Raw genomic sequence first — 20496 nt, forward strand, 5'->3', positions numbered from 1 at the left:
TCCAGGGGGAGATGCTCTGTCTTGGGCACTAATCAAAAGGTTCCCTTAGAATAGCCACTTACTTGATGCCAAACTTAATTTTTTGTTTGTGAAATAGAAATTATTAACACACAGGCATAACTCATAGAACTGTGGCTGTGAATAGCAGATAAAAAGACTATAAAACAACTCAGTAAACTGTTGTCATTTTGACTGCATTCAATATAATTTTCATCCTGGAAGTTTTCCTGTCAATGGTTGCAGACTTACAGAAAATCCACAATTTGGGGCAGGACCAGTGTACTAACTACTATTCATATTCACTTGGGTAAATAAATTACCAAAACAGCTTAGTATATAGTCTGTTCCTTTCAAAGTGAGATCAAACAGAAGAACTACATTGGGATTTTTAAAAGATAATGAGTGAGAACCAGAAGGGAGTTTTAGAGGCCTTGAGACCTCAGGGGAATAAGCCCCTGTGAAGACAGCTACAGATTATTCTCCTACTACTTAAGAAAGAAGCAATTAAACCACCAGTGAAGACCTAGCTTAATTTGGTGAGTGAACACACAGATGTATTCGCATTTTTGGGGGGGTTGCCATTTCTTCCTTTTTTTTCAGTTTAGGCATAATTTATTACAGCAAATTTCATGAATTTTAGTGTATAGTTCTGAGAGTTTGGACAAATGGTGTATGACCATAGAACCTCCAACACAATCAAAATAAAGAATAGTCCCATTTATCCACCTCCCAAGATTCCCCGTGTTCTTTTGTAATGAACATCCTCTCCAACCCCCCACCACCCTCAAGATTCCACCAATCCTGGAACTGATTTTGTCCTTAAGACTTTTCCTATGGAAGAAAATTCATATGAACAAGGTCATATACTATCTAATTTTTTGAGTCTGGCTTGTTTCATTCAGCATAATGCGTATGTGAGATTCATCCATTTGTTGTATGTATCAGTAGTTGGTTTCTTTTTATTGTTGACTAGTATTCTATTATGTGGATCTAAGCACATCTTATTTACTTCTAGTTTGTATTGATTGCAGTTAAATCGGCTACATACATTTGCATACAGAACTGTGTATGAGCATAGGTTTGAGTAAATGCCTTCAAGTGATGTTGTTAGCTGATACAGTAAGTTCATGTTAAATCTTATAAGATATTAACAAATGGTTTTTTTTTCAGGTAATGCACCATTTTGCATTTCCATTGGTAGTGCATGATAATCTCAATTTCTTCACATCATTGCCAACCTTTAGTACTGTGTATGGCAGGATAGAGTATTCCTGACAGAATGAAGAGCCCGAGAATTCTATGGTTATGAGAAGTTATATCACTTACAGAGCTAAGAGAAGTCCATTAGACTCATGACAGCCATTTGTCAGAACTACTGCAGAAGGAGAAATAACAGCTGCCCCGAGCTGTAATACCATTTGGGGAAAGTGAGGGATAAATCAGACATTTTAAAAAGATATTTAGGAAATGATCCAGCCATGTGGGCTTTGAAAAGCTCTGACATATTCCTGGGTATGTATATGTTCAACACTATGCAAGCAGGCAGGTAAACCAGACCAGATGCCTGTTACTCATTCCTGGCTGTTCTTGTGGTCTCACCCAAGAAGAAAACAAAAGCCAGGGCAGATTTGTCAACTTGCCCAAAATTTGAATATATTTCCCAAACCTTACACAGAACCATCCATCAAAATGGGTCTAGGGAAAACTTCTGACACATCCTTGGCTGGCTGCTGATACAGTGGCTACCCCTAAGAGCACAAGCTCATAAATAAAAGCAAGGTTTAAAAAAAAAAGATGGAGTTGTGACTTCCCTGGCCACACACAACAGAGAAATGCACTCTAAAATGAGGATAGTTTGATCAATCAAACGAAAATGAATATAAAACAACAATTCCTGGGAGACATCTGGATGGCTCAGTTGGGTAAGCCTCTGCCTTCGGATCAGGTCCTGGGTCCTGAGTTTGAGTCCTACATTGAGTTTCTTGCTCAGTAGGGAGCCTGCTTCGCCACCTGCCTGCCACTCCCCCTGCTTGTGCTCTCTGTCTCTCTGACAAATAAATAAAATCTTAAACAAACAAATAAAAAAAGACAACTCCAGGGATGGTCGGAATTCAAAGTTTCTATAATTTCTTAAGTGTCCAATTTTTTAGCAAAAAAAATTATGAGACATGAAAGAAAAGAAAAATATGACCCAAACAAGGGGGAAATCAGTCATTAGAAACCCTCTGAGGGAGCTCAGATATGTGCAAAGAACTGGAGAAAACAAGGAAAGGAAAATACAATGCCAATGATTCACCTAATAAAGAATATCAATAAATAGATGACAGTTATTAAAAAAAAACAAGTAACAATTTTGGAGTCACAATTTTGACTGCATTGAAATTCAATTTCTTTTCTATATCAAGAAACATCATTAATAAAATAAAAACCAAAGTACACACACAAAACAGATAAACATGTCAAAAAATGGGCAGAAGACATGAACAGACACTTCTCCAATGAAGGCACACAAATGGCTAGCAGACACATGAAAAAATGTTCATCATCATTAGCCATCAGGGAGATTCAAATCAAAACCACATTTTGATACCACGTTACACCAGTTAGATGTCCATAATTAACAAGACAGTAAACAACGTGTGTTGGAGAGGATGTGGAGAAAGGGGAACCCTCTTACACTGTTGGTGGGAAATCAAGTTGGTGCAGCCACTTTGGAAAACAGTGTGGAGATTCCTCAAGAAATTAAAAATAGAGCTTCCCTATGACCCTGCAATTGCACTACTGGGTATTTACCCCCAGAGATAAAATATAGTGAAAAGAAGGGCCATCTGTACCCCCAAAGTTCAGGATAATTAGTCCTGCCAAGCCATTAAGCATATAATAAAGGACCAGAGAGTGAGATAAGCAGGATGGAGGAATAGAAAGTCCAAATCCACATTCCCATACAGAAAGACAAATTTAACAATATATGTAACAAAATGCTCTTATGAGAAGTCCAAAGTCTAATTCAATGTTTCCTTTGTTGAAGTCCTAACCTCAGTACCACAGAATGTGATCTTATTTGGAAACAGGATTATTACAAATTAAATTACTTAAAATGAGGTCATACTGGGGTAGGATGGGCCCCAAATCTAATAGGACTAATGTCCCTTTAAAAAGGGAAATTTAGGGACCCCTGGATGGCTCAGTTGGTTAAGCAGCTGCCTTCGGCTCAGGTCATGATCCCAGCGTCCTGGGATCAAGTCCCACATCGGGCTCCTTGCTTGGCGGGGAGCCTGCTTCTCCCTCTGCCTCTGCCTGCCATTCTGTCTGCCTGTGCTCGCTCTCTCTCACTCTCTCTCTGACAAATAAATAAAAAAATCTTTAAAAAAATAAAAAAAAATAAAAAGGGAAATTTAGATAGACACAGGCATAATGCGGGGATGAAGACAGAAGTCAAGAAGATGTAGCTGACCAAGGAATGCCAAAGAACGCCAACACATCACCCAAGTGCTCAGAGACAAATGTGAGAAAAATTCTCCCTTTCAGAAACCACAAGCCACCAGCAGAACCAACCTCATCAACACATTAACTACCGACTCCTAGGCCAGAAATGTGAAACAATAAATTTCTGTTGTTTAAACCATCTGTTTTGTGGTGCTTTTTAATGGCAGTCTTAGGAAATTAATACAGTTAACAAGATGGATGAATCTCAGACACAACGTGCTAAGTGAAGGAATCCAGATACAAAGGCCACACACATTTGGGATTCAATCTATAGGACATTCTTGAAAAGGCAAAATTACACAGACAAAAGCAATTTAGTGGTTTCCAGGGGTGGCAGGTGGGAGAATGGGTTGCTCACAAAGAAGCTGGAGGGTTTGGTTTAGATGATGGAACTCTTCTATGTCACAATTGTGCTAGTGGTTACATGACCTTGTAAATGTGACCAAACTCTGAGATTTATATAATAGAAACTAGGGATGTTATTGTTTATAAATTCTACTTTAATTAAAAGATGGGGAAATATATGAAATAGCAAGTGATATGAAAGCATGTGTGCACCTTAATCAAATCCAGCTAGGGACACACAAGCTGCTAAATTGCTTCTCCCTAAGAAGGTGGATGAGAGCTACAGATGCTCTCCTGGGGGACATGCACAGAGAACTCCATGCCTACATAAATCCCTCCTGATTTCGTGAGTTAGCCATTGAAATCCCAAGATGACTCAGCGTGACATCGTTTCTAGAGGGGCCAGACCATGTGCTCAGCCCCTTTGGCCATCAACTACTGTTAGTAATTGCTAGTACATGCACACCTTCCTGCCTGACCTTGGACCTGAGGATGTGCTTCAAGCCTGCAATCATGGGCAGGGAAAACATCTCAACATGAAAATTATATTGATTGACTTTAAAGGGATAACCACTCAGCAAGGTGTTTTATTGAGCTTCCCTCCTTTGCTTATCACAGATGCAATTCTGTGAATGAGGCTGAGGGATGTAGGAGAAGTCATTTTATTCTTTATCTTACAAATAAGGAAAGAACAAGTGACTCCTCCAAAAACATAGTAAGAATTAATGGTAGATTCAAGACATGGATCAGATTTGTGACTCCCTATTAGAATCTTTCCTCCATCTTTACCTGCCTTAGAGGTCTCGAATATTTTGACTGATACCTGATAGAGAACATCTCTAAGAGTATATCTGCATTATTCCATGGCGAAAAGTCTGATATCAGACTGACTATTCAGGATTGCCTGTCCCTTCTTTTCCAGCAACAAGGTAAGCTTCTATGATTCACACACATATATGTGTCAGTGATGTTACATACACACACACACACACACACACATATATATGTGTGTGTGTGTGTGTGTGTGTGTGTATATATATATATATATATATATATATAATTTCTCTATTTAAATTCAATTCAGTTAACATATAGTATATTATTAGTTTCAAGGGTAGAATTTACTGGTTCATCAGTTGCATATAAACCCAGTGCTCATTCCGTCAAATGCCCTCCTTAAGCCCATCATCCATTACCCCATCCAACCACCCATCTCCCCTCCAGGAACCCTCGGTTTGTTCCCTAGAGTGAAGAGTCTCTTATGGTTTGCCTCCCTCTCCGTTTTTATCTTATTTTTATTTTTCTTTCCCTTCCTCTATGTTTGTCTGTTGTTTCTTAAATTCCTCAATGAGTGAAATCATATGGAATTCCTTTCTCTGAACTAACTTATTCCACTTAGCATAATACCCTCTAGTTCCATCCACGTTGTTGCAAATATATTTTCAGTGAGAAATATAATTCATGCAAAATCCATGGGGCAGCTCTACCTACTATGAATTGTTTTAGCACAGAAATAGATGATTTGAACGTTATTTCTAAAGCAGTGAGCTGAGGCTGGGATTTAAATATCAAAACTTCTGTCAATGGGGAGTTTAGTGATACTTATGGAACATCATCGTGCTGCTGTCTTTAAAAAGATCAGCCAAACAAAAAGGAGAGGTGATGCTCTTATTCGGTAACTTTTAAATTCATCTTATTTGCTATCTCTGTCCTCTCACTGGGGGTTAAGAGAGATAGAAGACAGTGAAATAACCATTCTATAAACTACAAAAGTGTTATAATTAACCAGATCTATACTCCACTGTAATATTTCCTGCATCATGTCACCCTTATTATTATTGCTAGCACATCTACAGAGGCCAATGATAAGGTTACAAAAGCACAGGCTTTTGATTTGGTCACAGCTGAATTTGAATCTTGACTCTTCTTTATCCGAGCTGTATAATTGTAGAGATTTACATATCTCCTCAAATCCCTAGTTCTCTTAAATATTAATGTGGGAATAATAATTCTACTTACCTCACAATATTACCATGAATTTAAATGAAATGAGATGTGCTTCTATACATGTATGTAAACATACGCATATATATATATATACACATATATATGTACAGACATGCATAGAGAAAAATATATATGCATATAGCTCTTACTGTTTGTAGAACATGCCACATTCTAAGAGTGGTTACAACTGTCAGAACTTGACAACCCTAATGACTTTAAAGCCTGGGCTTGTAGAGGGAAGAGGCAGGATCAAGAGGACAGTGGTAGAGAAGGATTAGCAGAGGAGAGATGTCTTTCTAAAGGCTTCAGATTCAAATTAAAAAGATTTAAGACACTGTTCCTACACTAGAACATATCACATAAAAAAATTTTTAATGTGGAGCTCACCACCAAAACAGACTTGCAGGCTAAAGGCAGCCAACAGACCAGGACCTTTCAGCCCTTGATCCTGGTGATTCAACTATGAGATGATAGTAATGAGAGGAAGAATGAGTTTCAGAAAGGACATTCCAAATGTTCTAATGCTAAAATATGGATTTTAAGAAAGAAATTAAGCAAAATAATGGCTTATTTGGAATGGCTAGAACAGCCACTTAAGCTGGTAGGGGACAGACAGACTGAGGAACACTGGACAGGACAAAATCATCAGTGGACCAAGTGCACGAAAACAAGGAAATCAAACAGAGGCTGTAAGGCCTCAGAACTGATTCCCTCCAAAATCCCTGTGTGTCCCACCCACCTTTCTCAAACAAACATAAGAGCTATCATTCCATCCTAAGAATACTACTACAGCTAACATGTATCCAGCCATGCTAACCATCTACCAATTGTTATTGTTTATAATGCATTATCTCTTTATTTCTTTCAACAATAGCTTAAGGTAAATATCATGACAATCTTCATTTTGTATATGGAGAAAATCAGGTCCAGGTACCAAGGAATTAATGACCCTTCAGTAGTCAATGATAGGGCTGATGAGCACCTCTTCCCAGAGCCCAAGCTCTACACTGAATGTTGTGCCTTGCTCTCTGAATTGCCGCTGCTGGTTGTTTATGCCCTACTGCTCCTGTTAGCCCACTACATCTACTCTGCTTATATGCCTCAGATACCTAAGTATAAGGTTCTAAACACTGATTTTGGGACAATGGTGACAATGAGTAACTGTAAATTGAGCTAAATTCAATTATACTTAAGACAAATGGACTGAAGAAACGCTCTTGGGTACAAAACTTGGCTTGGCAGTATAATGTTGTAAACATAAATACAAGACTTAATCTTTGTGCTTCATAAATTAACTGGGGGTAATAACCAGTCAAACTCATAGGGTTTTGGAAAAAAAAGAATGAATGTATGCATGATGTCTAACATAGTTTCTGTCTAGAGCAACATACAAATGTAGACATTTAATGACCCATGGAACTGAAATGACAGATATAGTTGATTCCAGACATGCCATCTTTTCTTTTTACTTTTTTTTTTAATTTAAATTCAATTAACCAAGGTATAGACATGCCATCTTGATCAAGACATTCTTTTTTCCATATTTCAGTTTACAAATTTACAAAATGTGGAAAGTGGGACATGATCCATGAAGATCCTTCAGTTTTAGCAATGTATAACTGTATAGGTAATTTATGCATTAAATCTTGTGTCAAGCTCACACTTGAGACATGAATAATATGAAGTAAGAATTTTTGGTATAGTGAAACCATGCACATCTATCTATCCGTCTGTCCATCATTTTTCTATGTATCTCTTTCAATTTCACCTCAAATACTTTTCTTTTTATTGTTTCTTTATCTCTCATCCCTACAGTGCTTCCTGTGATTCCCCAACACCTATGGAAAACAACACAGAAGTGACTGAATTCATCCTGCTGGGACTAACCAATGCCCCAGAGCTGCAGATCCCTCTTTTTATCATGTTCACCCTCATTTACCTCATCACTCTGGTTGGTAACATGGGGATGATTGTTTTGATTCTCTTGGACTCCCATCTCCACACTCCTATGTACTTTTTCCTCAGTAATCTGTCTCTGGTGGACTTTTGTTATTCTACAGCTGTCACTCCCAAAGTGATGGCTGGGTTCTTTGTGGGAGACAAAGTCATCTCCTACAATGCATGTGCTGCTCAGATGTTCTTTTTTGTAGCCTTGGCCACTGTTGAAAATTTCCTCTTGGCTTCAATGGCTTATGATCGTTTTGCAGCAGTGTGCAAACCCCTCCATTACACCACCACCATGACGACAGGTGTGTGTGCTTCTCTGGCCATAGGCTCTTACATCTATGGTTTCCTGAATGCCTCCATTCATATTAGGGACACATTCAGTCTCTCTTTCTGCATGTCCAATCTGGTCCATCACTTTTTCTGTGATGTCCCAGCAGTCATGGCTCTCTCTTGCTCTGATAGGCATATCAGCGAGCTGTTTCTTGTTGTTGTAGCAAGCTTCAACATCTTGTTTGCTCTCTTCATTATCTTGATTTCCTATCTGTTCATTTTTATCACCATCCTGAAGATAAACTCAGCCAAGGGATATCAGAAGGCTTTATCTACCTGTACCTCCCACCTCACTACAGTATCCATCTTCTATGGGACAGTAATTTTCATGTACTCCCAGCCCACCTCCAGCCATTCAATGGACTCAGACAAAATCGCATCTGTGTTCTACACTATGGTCATTCCCATGCTGAATCCCCTCGTCTATAGCCTAAGAAACAAGGAGGTTAAAACTGCTTTCAAGAAGGTGGTTGAGAAGGCAAAATTGTCTCTAGGATTTACCTCTTAAAGTCATAGGATCCACAACAACCTTTGTCATTGTTGTCAGGTGTCTAACATGCAATGATCATTTTAATGCTTATGTTGGACTTAAATTACTGAAGTGATACCATTTCTTGTTCAAAAATCTATAACCTAGAAGAGAAAATATATGTCCAAATATGTGATATCTGAAGGAGGATGACCAAGGGGAATCTTAAGAATTTGGGGGCCCTGCTTGCAGTAAGCTTTATTAATTATATATTAATTACTTTTTCTACCATATGACAATACAAGCCTCCATGCAAACCATGGCACACACAATGAATAGAAGCATATGCAAGAATACCATATGTTCACATACACACAGAAGGGGGGAATTTGTTCAAGGAGTTGAATGTAGTAAAAATGTTTAAATAACCAACTTAAATATTAGAATATAAATTTATGTCTGACTTTATTTATTTCTGTAGTTGAAAAATTTACAAGGGTCCAAAATGGGGATTAAGAGTACATTACCTTTATGAACACTGAGAAATGTATAAAATTGTACACTTGAAACTAATACAACACTATGTGTTAATTATACTTGAATAAGAAAAATTTAAGATGATGAAAAAAGTTTAAGTGAAATAAAAATGACAGAATTTTTCTTGAGAGCGAGAGTATTGGGTGGAGGGGCAGAAGAAGAGAGAGAGAGAGAAAGAGAAAGAGAGAAAATCTTAATCATACTCAATAATTCTTTAGTTGCATAAACCACCCAGGGCTCATCATATCACATGCCCTCCTTGATGCCTATCACCCAGTTACCACTTCCCTCCCCGCCCTTCCCCTCCAGCAATCCTCAGTTCCTTTCCTTCCATATAATTTAGAATTTTTCTGTAAGAAAGATTTATTTATTTACTTAATTAATTTCTTATCAGCATGGATTTATATATATCTGCTTTGTACTTTGGGGTACAATGTAGTCCTCTGTTATTTACTTTCTTGTTCAAATTGTTCCATCTTTGGCAACTGGGAGCACTTTCAGTTTTACTCTTGTTTCCTTTTGATATACCCAACCCTCTTGTTTTCTGAGCTCCTCCTTACTTTCTGGAACTACAAGACACTCCAGGCTCTTCCTGTGCTGTTCCTGTCCCAACCCAGTGATCAGCTTTCTCCAAAGAGCCCATCTCACTCTCAGTTGTAACTCAAAAGAACCCAAATCCTCTAGCCTTCTTTCCTTTAACTGGTTAAATAGCAACTAGCTACAGGAGACTGAGTACCTTCCTAAATGGTTTTGAGATGTCTTTGAGTAGGGATTGTGTTTTTTTTCCTTTTTGTCTCACGGTTCCTATTCCAAATCCTTGTCTTTGTCTTACTGGTTCATCACTTCAAGCACCCCACCACCTCCTGTGACTCTTCTTTTCCTGTCTCTATACTGCTTTTCCCCAAGGTGATATAGACCACTCCCCCTCCTTCATTCTTTCAAAGAACTAGTTACAATAATCTTGTACTCAGACAAAATGGAGGGGAAGTGAAGCCAAGAACAATGAATTGCTGCAAAGTAGACATTTGCTATAACTGATGCTCAGGTTCATGAAGGAAGCATCATCTGTTGTCAAAACATCTCTTATCAGTCATCTCCTAAAACCTTGGCTTCCCATGGTGTTGTTAGGTTCTATTTCTCTTTTCAAAGTTGAAAGTCTCAACTGCTGCTCTGGGAAAGTCCCAGCTGCTCTGGGAAAAGACAACATACATTTACTCCATCAGTAATGCATGTTGGGAAAATACTTAGGAACTATAGAAAGCAAAGAACAATCATGAACTAGATTGTAAGGTATACATTTAATGAGATTCGTATCCCTACCATCCAAATAGAACCCCTCAAATTCACCCACCAACTTCCTATCATTGTGGCCTATTGTCAGTTTTTAGTCTTGATATTTCTTTTTTTTCCCCAACATGCACAGTAATTAACTTATTTTCTTTTCTTTTTTTTTATTGTGTTATGTTAGTCACAATAAAATACATCATTAGTTTTTGATACAGTGTTCTAAGATTCATGGTTTATGTACAACACCCAGTGCTCCATACAATACATGCCCTCCTTAATACCCACCACCAGGCTTGATATTTCTTAACCTACCAGCAGCTCTGACACATCCATTCCCTCTTAGTGCATTTCTCATTATTTGGTTTCTAGGACGCCACTTACTTTTACTGGCTACTCATCTCTCTGACCTCATATTGAGAAAGTTCCAAGTCTTAGAAGCTCAGATTCAGTTACTAACTGTGTGGGAGTATCCTGACTTTCCTCAGAAAATATTACTTCTTTTTCCAGAGTATTGAGATTTCAGTTAAGCACATTGCCTTTCAGCTAGAGATAAAATTTTGAAGTTGGTTTATCTGATCGTTTTTTGTGGCATTATTAATGAATTTTTGCCAATGGAATGTACTCAGAAGTAATGCATGCAGCTGTTGTGTCACTTTCTTGAAAAGAAATTATTTATCCTTCACTTATCTCTCTATCCTCTCCTCCAGATAGAATAGTTATGATGAGGACAGACTTTTAACACTGCAGGAGATGGTAGGGAGAGACTTTGTGAACTGAACCTGTCACCAGAATGACCAAGACATACCAGCTATATAGATAGTTCTTACAGAAGTGCATTAACTTCCACTATATGAGTAAATTGCTGTCTTATTTTAGCCACTATATTTCAGATTTCTTAGTTACAGTGGTTTAAACTGATTTCTAATTGTGCTAGATTAACTATGGGTACAAATTCTTTGCAGCTTTCTTCCTCAAGAGGTGGAGTCATTCTCCATTCTTGATTCGTACTTGAATCTGCACCAGCCCTTTGACATCATGGATTGCTATAATGTGGCAGAAAAAAATATTGTGAGAGTTAAGAGTCTAGACTTCATGAAACTGTTCAATTGTACTTTCTGAAAATATTATGTAAGAAAATAATTTGTAAGAAATATTATGTACTGAAAATATTATGTGAGAAATCTGGTTCATCCTCTGGAGGATGAAAGACCTTAGAAAGGTAGAGAGTAACCTGAGTCAACAGTTAGACATGTAAGTCTATCTTGAACCTTTCAGCCCAGTGGACCATGCAGAAGATATGCAACCTCATGAGTGAGCCATGTGAAATCAGCAGAGTAACTGTCCCTGTGTTGAACACATACTTAGGATGGCAATGAAGATAGACAGATAGGAGGTCAAGACAGCTATAAGAGCAAAACAGATATTGAAATCTACAAAGATAAAGAGCACAACCTCCTTTATGTAGACATAAGAGCAGGAAAGAGACAGATTTGGGGGAATATCACAGAAATAGTGATGAACCACACTGGAATGGCAGAAGGTGAATTCAGTATGAATGGCAAATTCAAGAAAGCCCCAGACATAGCAGCCTACCACCATTTGAGAACACACATTGGTGGTCAGAATGGTGGTGTAATGTAAGGCTTACACAACTGCATGCTGATCATAAGCCATGACACTAACAAGAAACACTCTACACTGGCAAATGCCACAAAGACGAACATGCAAGGAACACATCCACCTCAGGAGATAACTTTATGTTCTGTGAGAACCCAGCTATCACCTTGGGAATAAGGGCCCAAAAGTAAACACGGTTCACTGAAGAGGTTACATACAAATGAAAAACTGAAACAGACCCATAAGTACAGAGAACAAACTGGTGGTTGCCAGAGGGGAGACTTGTGTGGCAATGGGCAAAATGAGTGAAGGAGAATAGGAGGTACAGGCGTCCAGTTATGGAATGAGTAAGTTACAAGGATGAAAACTACTGCACAAGGAATGTAGTCAATGGTATTGTAGTGGCATTGCATGACACATGGTAGCTACATTAGTGGTCAGTAGAGCATAATGTGTAGAGTTGTCAAATCACTATGTTCTATGTCGGAAGCTAATGTAACATTGTGCACTAAACGTACTTCAATAAATTTTTTATCGTATTAGGTGATGGGGTGTGGACCTATTCTTATTGATTTTGAGGGGGGTTCTCTGAACCTCCTGGATTTTGATGCTTGTTCCCTTTGCCATATTGGGGAAATTCTCTCCAATAATTCTCTCCAATATACCTTCTGCTCCCCTCTCCGTTTCCTCTTCTTCTGGAATCCCAATTATTCTAATGTTGTTTCGTCTTATGGTGTCACTTATCTCTCGAATTCTCCCCTCGTGGTCCAGTAGCTGTTTGTCCCTCTTTTGCTCAGCTTCTTTATTCTCTGTCATTTGGTCTTCTATATCGCTAATTCTTTCTTCTGCCTCATTTATCCTAGCAGTGAGAGCCTCCATTTTTTATTGCACCTCATTAATAGCTTTTTTGATTTCAACTTGGTTAGATTTTAGTTCTTTTATTTCTCCAGAAAGGGCTTTTATATCTCCCGAGAGGGAAACCATAAGTGACTCTTAATCTCACAAAACAAACTGAGGGTTGATGGTGGGAGGGGGGTTGGGAGAGGGGGGGTGGGGTTATGGATATTGGGGAGGGTATGTGCTATGGTGAGTGCTGTGAAGTGTGTAAACCTGGTGATTCACAGACCTGTACCCCTGGGGATAAAAATATATGTTTATAAAAAATAAAATTAAAAAAAATTTATCGTAAAACATTTTTTAAAAATTTATTTAAATTAATTTAAATTTAAAAAATAAGATTTTTTTATTGAAAAAATAAGATTTTTTATTGAAAGCAGACAAACAAATAACTTTAAACAAATGTTTAGATCAGCTTTATTTGTAATCACCAAATGCTGGAACCGACACAAATGTTCTTCAATTGAGAACAGGATAAACAATTGGTAATGACCATACACTGAAATACTATTCTGTAGGAAAAATATTCCACTCTGACACAGGAAACAATATGGACAGGCCTTAAATGATAAATGAAAGATTATAGACTCAGAGTACATATTCTAGGATCACACTTAAGGACACTGTTGGAAAGGCAAATTTATTTGGGCAAAACAATGTATTGGTTGTCAGGGACAGTCAGTGGGTGGGAGAATGGGTTTGTCAGAAGAGGTTTGCATAAAGTTTCTTAGGTGATGGGGCTTATTGGACATAAATTTGACAAAATCTTATAATTATCCACTGGGATTGTGGATACTAATGTACAGAAATTATACTTAATTATAAACTGACAAAAATCAGAAGAAATGACAAGTAATACATAAAATGAAATATTTTATTACATGGTGCTTGCCACCAAAACAGATCTGCAGGCTGAAGAGAGCCCACAGACAGGAACAGAACAGCCAAAGACAGGAAAAGAGCCCTTGATCTCTGATTCTGCTGTGAGATGGCAGTCATGAGAGAAAGAATGAGTTATCCAGGGGAGGACTATTGTCCAAACTAATGTATAGATTTCAAGGAAGGTTTTTTTTGTTTTGTTTTGTTTTTTTTGTTTGTTTGTTTGTTTGTTTTTTTGACTGTCTCAGTTTGGATTAGGTCATTTAATGCAGATTTATCGTTTTTTTTTTTTTTTTTAGTTTTTTTATTTTTTCAGCATAACAGTATTCATTATTTTTGCACCACATCCAGTGCTCCATGCAATCCGTGCCCTCTACAATACCCACCACCTGGTGCCCCCAACCTCCCACCCCCACCCCTTCAAAATTCTCAGATCGTTTTTCAGAGTCCATAGTCTCTCATGGTTCACCTCCCCTTCCAATTTCCCTCAACTCCCTTCTCCTCTCCATCTCCCCTTGTCCTCCATGCTATTTGTTATGCTCCACAAATAAGTGAAACCATATGATAATTGACTCTCTCTGCTTGACTTATTTCACTCAGCATCATCTCTTCCAGTCCCGTCCATGTTGCTACAAAACTTGGGTATTCATCCTTTCTTTTTTTTTTTTTTACAGCTTTATAAACATATATTTTTATCCCCAGGAGTACAGGTCTGCGAATCGCCAGGTTTACACACTTCACAGCACTCACCATAGCACATACCCTCCCCAATATCCATAACCCCACCCCCCTCTCCCAACCCCCTCCCCCAATCAACCCTCAGTTTGTTTTGTGAGATTAAGAGTCACTTACGGTTTGTCTCCCTCCCAATCCCATCTTGTTTCATTTACTCTTCTCCTACCCCCTCAACCCCCCATGTTGCATCTCCTCTCCCTCATATCAGGGAGATCATATGATAGTTGTCTTTCTCCGATTGACTTATTTCGCTAAGCATGATACCCTCTAGTTCCATCCACATCGTCGCAAATGGCAAGATTTCATTTCTTTTGATGGCTGCATAGTATTCCATTGTGTATATATACCACATCTTCTTTATCCATTCGTCTGTAGATGGACATCTAGGTTCTTTCCATAGTTCAAGAACCATATGATACTCTTCATAGATGCTGAAAAAGCATTTGACAAAGTACAGCATCCCTTCCTGATCAAAACTCTTCAAAGTGTAGGGATAGATGGCACATACCTCAATATTATCAAAGCCATCTATGAAAAACCCACCGCAAATATCATTCTCAATGGAGAAAAACTGAAAGCTTTTCCGCTAAGGTCAGGAACACGGCAGGGATGTCTGTTATCACCACTGCTATTCAACATAGTACTAGAAGTCCTAGCCTCAGCAATCAGACAACAAAAGGAAATTAAAGGCATCCAAATCGGCAAAGAAGAAGTCAAACTATCACTCTTTGCAGATGATATGATACTATATGTGGAAAACCCAAAAGACTCCACTCCAAAACTGCTAGAACTTGTACAGGAATTCAGTAAAGTGTCAGGATATAAAATCAATGCACAGAAATCAGTTGCATTTCTCTACACCAACAACAAGACAGAAGAAAGAGAAATTAAGGAGTCCATCCCATTTACAATTGCACCCAAAACTATAAGATACCTAGGAATAAACCTAACCAAAGAGACTAAGAATCTATACTCAGAAAACTATAAAGTACTCATGAAAGAAATTGAGGAAGACACAAAGAAATGGAAAAATGTTCCATGCTCCTGGATTGGAAGAATAAATATTGTGAAAATGTCTATGCTACCTAAAGCAATCTACACATTTAATGCAATTCCTATCAAAGTACCATCCATTTTTTTCAAAGAAATGGAACAAATAATCCTAAAATTTATATGGAACCAGAAAAGACTTCGAATAGCCAAAGGAATATTGAAAAAGAAGGCCAAAGTTGGTGGCATCACAATTCCGGACTTCAAGCTCTATTACAAAGCTGTCATCATCAAGACAGCATGGTACTGGCACAAAAACAGACACATAGATCAATGGAACAGAATAGAGAGCCCAGAAATGGACCTTCAACTCTATGGTCAACTCCTCTTCGACAAAGCAGGAAAGAATGTCCAATGGAACAAAGACAGCCTCTTCAATAAATGGTGTTGGGAAAATTGGACAGCCACATGCAGAAAAATGAAATTGGATCATTTCCTTACACCACACACGAAAATAGACTCAAAATGGATGAAGGATCTCAATGTGAGAAAGGAATCCATCAAAATCCTCGAGGAGAACACAGGCAGCAACCTCTTCGACGTCAGCCGCAGTAACATCTTCCTAGGAACATCACCAAAGGCAAGGGAAGCAAGGGCAAAAATAGATTTCAAGGAAGGTTTTAAGCAAAAGAAGGCTTGCATGGACCTGTTGGGGCAGCTGACTACATGGGTCAAGTGAAAACAGACAGAGAAATCCTGGAGATCACAGAAAACCTCTGAGGCCCTTCTGTGTGAGAAAGGCAAATTGAAGAGACTCTTCAAGGTTTCATACATCACACGCACACACCTGAAGCCCTAGAGGGTGCCACCCACTTTTCCCAGAGCAATGTAAAGATAATCATCCCATCCTAACAATAATATTATAGTTCATTAAACTGTGCTAATCACCCAGATTTTATTGTTTTTAAGCATTACCTTATTTAATTCTCATAACTATATTGCTATATACTGCTATATCGTATGTCTAGTTACTGCCTTTTTTTTTTTCTGCAGATGGAAATAGGAGGTTCAGATACGTAGCTTAAGACTCATGGCTCCTCATTATTAAATGGTAGTAGGGCTTCTATGCACCTCATCCTGGAACATAAGTTCTACACCCTATTCTGTGTCTTCCCCACAGATTGCTCTGCTGGCTGTCCTGCCCCTATTGTTCCACTATCCCACCATATCTACTATGCATGTATCTCTTGGATACTTCACTGGGAAACCTCAAACAATGAATTTGCACCAATGGAAACAATGAATGATTGTGCACAGTTTAATTCAATTTGATTCAAATACAGTTTAAACTGTCACCATAGGAACCACTCAGTGTGGGCTCAAAGGTTGGCTTTGACCTTGAGCATAGCTTCCAATTAATACTCACTTGAAATATAAAAAATTATTCAACCTCTGTGCATCATAGTTTATTTCCCTTCCAGCTTTTTTTGTTAAAGGTTTTAAGGGGTGCCTGGGTGGCTCAGTGGGTTAAAGCTCTGCCTTCAGCTCAGGTCATGATCTCTGGGTCCTGGGATTGAGCCCCGCATTGGGCTTTCTGCTCTCTCTCTCTGCCTGCTGCTCTGCCTACTTGTGATCTCTGTCTATCAAATAAATAAATAGAATCTTTAAAAAAAAAGTTTTTAAGTAACCTCTACACCCAGTGTGGGGCTAGAACTCACAATCCCAAGAGCAAGGGTTGCAGGCTCTATTGACTGAGCCAGCCGGGCACCCCTCTGTGCATCATATTTTTTTAAAGATTTTTATTTATTTATTTCACAGAGAGAGATCACAAGTAGGCAGAGAGGCAGGCAGAGAGAGAGATAGAGGAGGAAGCAGGTTCTCCGCTGAGCAGAGAGCCCGACACGGGACTCGATCCCAGGACCCCGAGATCATGACCTGAGCCGAAGGCAGAGGCTTAACCCACTGAGCCACCCAGGCGCCCCTGTGCATCATAATTTAAATGAATATAATAACAAATCAAACTCATAATGTTCTTTTTTTTTAATTTTTTATTTCTTTTCAGCATAACAGTATTCATTGTTTTTGCACCACACCCAGTGCCCCATGCAATCCGTGCCCTCTCCAATACCCACCACCTGGTTCCCTCAACCTCCCACCCCCCGCCCCTTCAAAACCCTCAGATTGTTTTTCAGAGTCCATAGTCTCTCATGGTTCACCTCCCCTTCCAATTTCCTCAACTCCCTTCTCCTCTCCATCTCCCCTTGTCCTCCATGCTATTTTTTATGCTCCACAAATAAGTGATGGAGGCATAATACTCCAGAGTGTATATGGACCACATCTTCCTTATCCTTTCGTCCATTGAAGGGTGTAAGGTGGTATCTCAATGTGGTTTTAATTTGAATCTCCCTGATGGCTAGTGATGATGAACATTTTTTCATGTGTCTGATAACCATTTGTATGTCTTCACTGGAGAAGTGTCTGTTTATATCTTCTGCCCATTTTTTATATGATTGTCTGTTTTGTGTGTGTTGTCAAACTCATAATGTTCTTGAGAGGATGTGATGAGTGTACAGATCTTCTTGTACTTACAATGGGGTTATGTCCCTAGAAACCCACTGAACACTGAAATATCATAAGATGAAAATTCATTTACTACATCTGACCTACTGAACATCATAGTTTAGCCTCTCTTACCGTAACCATGCTTCCAGCTCTTAACATTAGTGTATAGTTGGGAAAAAAATCATCTCACACAAAGCCTACTTGATAATGACGCATTGAATATCTCAGGAATTTGTTGAATACAGTACTGAAAGTGACACAGTATGGCTGAGCTGGTGCAGGATGGTTGTAAAGGTATCAGTTGTTGACCCTCATGACCCTGGCTGACCTGGAGCTGTGACTCACTGCCCCTGCTCAGCATCAAAAGAGAGGATTATATTGATTATTGCTAGCCTAGAAAAAGATCTATATTCAAAATCTGAGGTATGGCTTCTACTGTATGTGTATCACTTTTGAACCATTGTCAAGTTGAAATATCATTAAGTCAAATCATCGTAAGTTGGGGACTGTCTGTACACCTACAGTGTCTATGGCAGTTCCTGGCAAGTCAGCAACATGCAAGTATCTGCTTTACCAGGCTTGGGAAAAGTGAGCTGTATTCCTTCTGGACAAGCCATCTTGATCAAGTTAGTTAATTTTCTACATCTCAGTTTACAAATCTATAAAATTTTAGAATTGAGAAGAAGGTCTCTATTTACAGTTTGTAAATCTACATGTAATTAGTGCATTAACTTTTGTTGTCAAGCTAATGTTTTATCTGGAGGATCTCAAAATACTATATGTACACTTTCCACTGTAAGTTTTTTTGTTTATCAGCCATTTCTTTCTTCTTGTAGCATTAGTGTTTCTCAACATTGATGGATAACAAGATAGAAGTGACACAGTTCATCCTGCTGGGACTAACCAATGACCCAAAACTGCAGCTTCCCCTCTTCATAATCTTCACCCTCATCTACCTCATCACTCTGGTTGGGAATTTGGGGATTACCATGTTGATTGTGTTGGACTCCCATCTCCACATGCCCATGTATTTTTTCCTCAGTAATCTGTCTCTGGTGGACCTTTGTTACTCTACAGCCATCATTCCCACTGTCATGGTTGGATTACTTATAGGAGACCAGGTCATCTCCTACAATGCCTGTGCTGCTCAGATGTTCTTTTTTGCAGCCTTTGCCACTGTGGAAAATTATCTCTTGGCCTCAATGGCCTATGACCACTATGCAGCAGTGTGCAAACCCCTCCATTACACCACCACCATGATGGCAGGTGTGTGTGCTCGTTTGGCCATAGGCTGCTATGTCTGTGGTTTCCTGAATGCCTCTATTCAAATTGGAGACACATTTAGTCTCTCTTTCTGTATGAACAATGTAATCCATCACTTTTTCTGTGATATCCCCGCAGTCATTGTTCTTTCTTGTTCTGATAGACATGTCAGTGAGCTGGCTCTTGTTTATGCAACCACTTTCAACATCATTTTTGCTCTCCTGGTTATCTTTGTATCCTACATATTCATATTTATCACCATCCTGAAGATGCACTCATCTTCAGGATATCAGAAGGCTATATCTACCTGTGCCTCCCACCTCACTGCTGTGTCCATCTTCTATGGGACAGTCATCTTCATGTATGTACAGCCCAGCTCCAGACATTCCATGGACACAGACAAAATGGCATCTGTGTTCTACACTATGGTCATTCCCATGCTGAACCCTGTGGTCTACAGCATGAGGAACAAGGAGGTCAAGAATGCATTCATGAGGACTGTTTTAGAGTCAAAATTATCTCTGGGATTGTGATTTTAACATTATACAATGTACACTAATCTAGTTACAATAAAAGCATGGTGAAATTAAGCTCCTGATGTGGTAATCCTAACTTATTCAAAAGTCTCTTGTCCTGAAAAAAAAGCAATTATGTTTAGAAATATAACCCTGAACAAGAATGGCTAAGATGTCTTGAGGCTTAATTATCAAAAAGTTTATTCAGGATATGGGTTTTATTCCCTTTTCTACATGCATTTTTTTCTGCCACATCAATGCAAAGACACATAAAATAGGGACACAGATGAGACTATGAACAGAAGTGCATGCATGTGCCCATGAGGATATGTACACACTGGAGTAGGAAATTTCCCAGAATTAAATGGAATGTTGTTAGTTTTTAATAATAATAATAATAATAATTTAAATATTTAATTCATGTATTAAAATAGAAATCAATGTTCAGTATTTTTCACCTCTTTAGTTGAATTCTAAGAGTCCTAACTTTTTTCACTTCAGAATGAAAATAATATACTATTCAATGAAAGGATCTGATTTTGGGGAGTTCATTTTATTAGGAGATGCATACATATAGCATCTTAAGTGAATTAATATTTCTGTTTTAACTGAGTCATTACATAAACTAAC

At 38.6% G+C, this 20496-nt stretch overlaps 2 protein-coding genes and 1 pseudogene across 2 annotated transcripts; 2 read left to right on the forward strand and 1 right to left on the reverse strand.

Annotated features, from left to right (window-relative positions):
• The first annotated feature begins 7678 nt into the window (after window positions 1-7678).
• LOC125079022 (olfactory receptor 5B3-like) lies at window positions 7679-8623 on the forward strand. Its single transcript, XM_047692350.1, has one exon. It carries the CDS (start codon window positions 7679-7681, stop codon window positions 8621-8623), a length of 945 nt encoding a protein of 314 aa, XP_047548306.1.
• A 3111-nt stretch (window positions 8624-11734) lies between these two features.
• Window positions 11735-18705, reverse strand: LOC125079877 (olfactory receptor 1444-like; annotated as a pseudogene).
• A 240-nt stretch (window positions 18706-18945) lies between these two features.
• LOC125079025 (olfactory receptor 5B3-like) lies at window positions 18946-19884 on the forward strand. Its single transcript, XM_047692354.1, has one exon. The coding sequence runs from the start codon at window positions 18946-18948 to the stop codon at window positions 19882-19884; it is 939 nt and encodes a 312-aa protein (XP_047548310.1).
• The last annotated feature ends 612 nt before the right edge of the window (window positions 19885-20496 follow it).

Source organism: Lutra lutra, chromosome 10, assembly GCF_902655055.1.
Source record: "Lutra lutra chromosome 10, mLutLut1.2, whole genome shotgun sequence".
Classification (NCBI taxonomy): domain Eukaryota; kingdom Metazoa; phylum Chordata; class Mammalia; order Carnivora; family Mustelidae; genus Lutra; species Lutra lutra.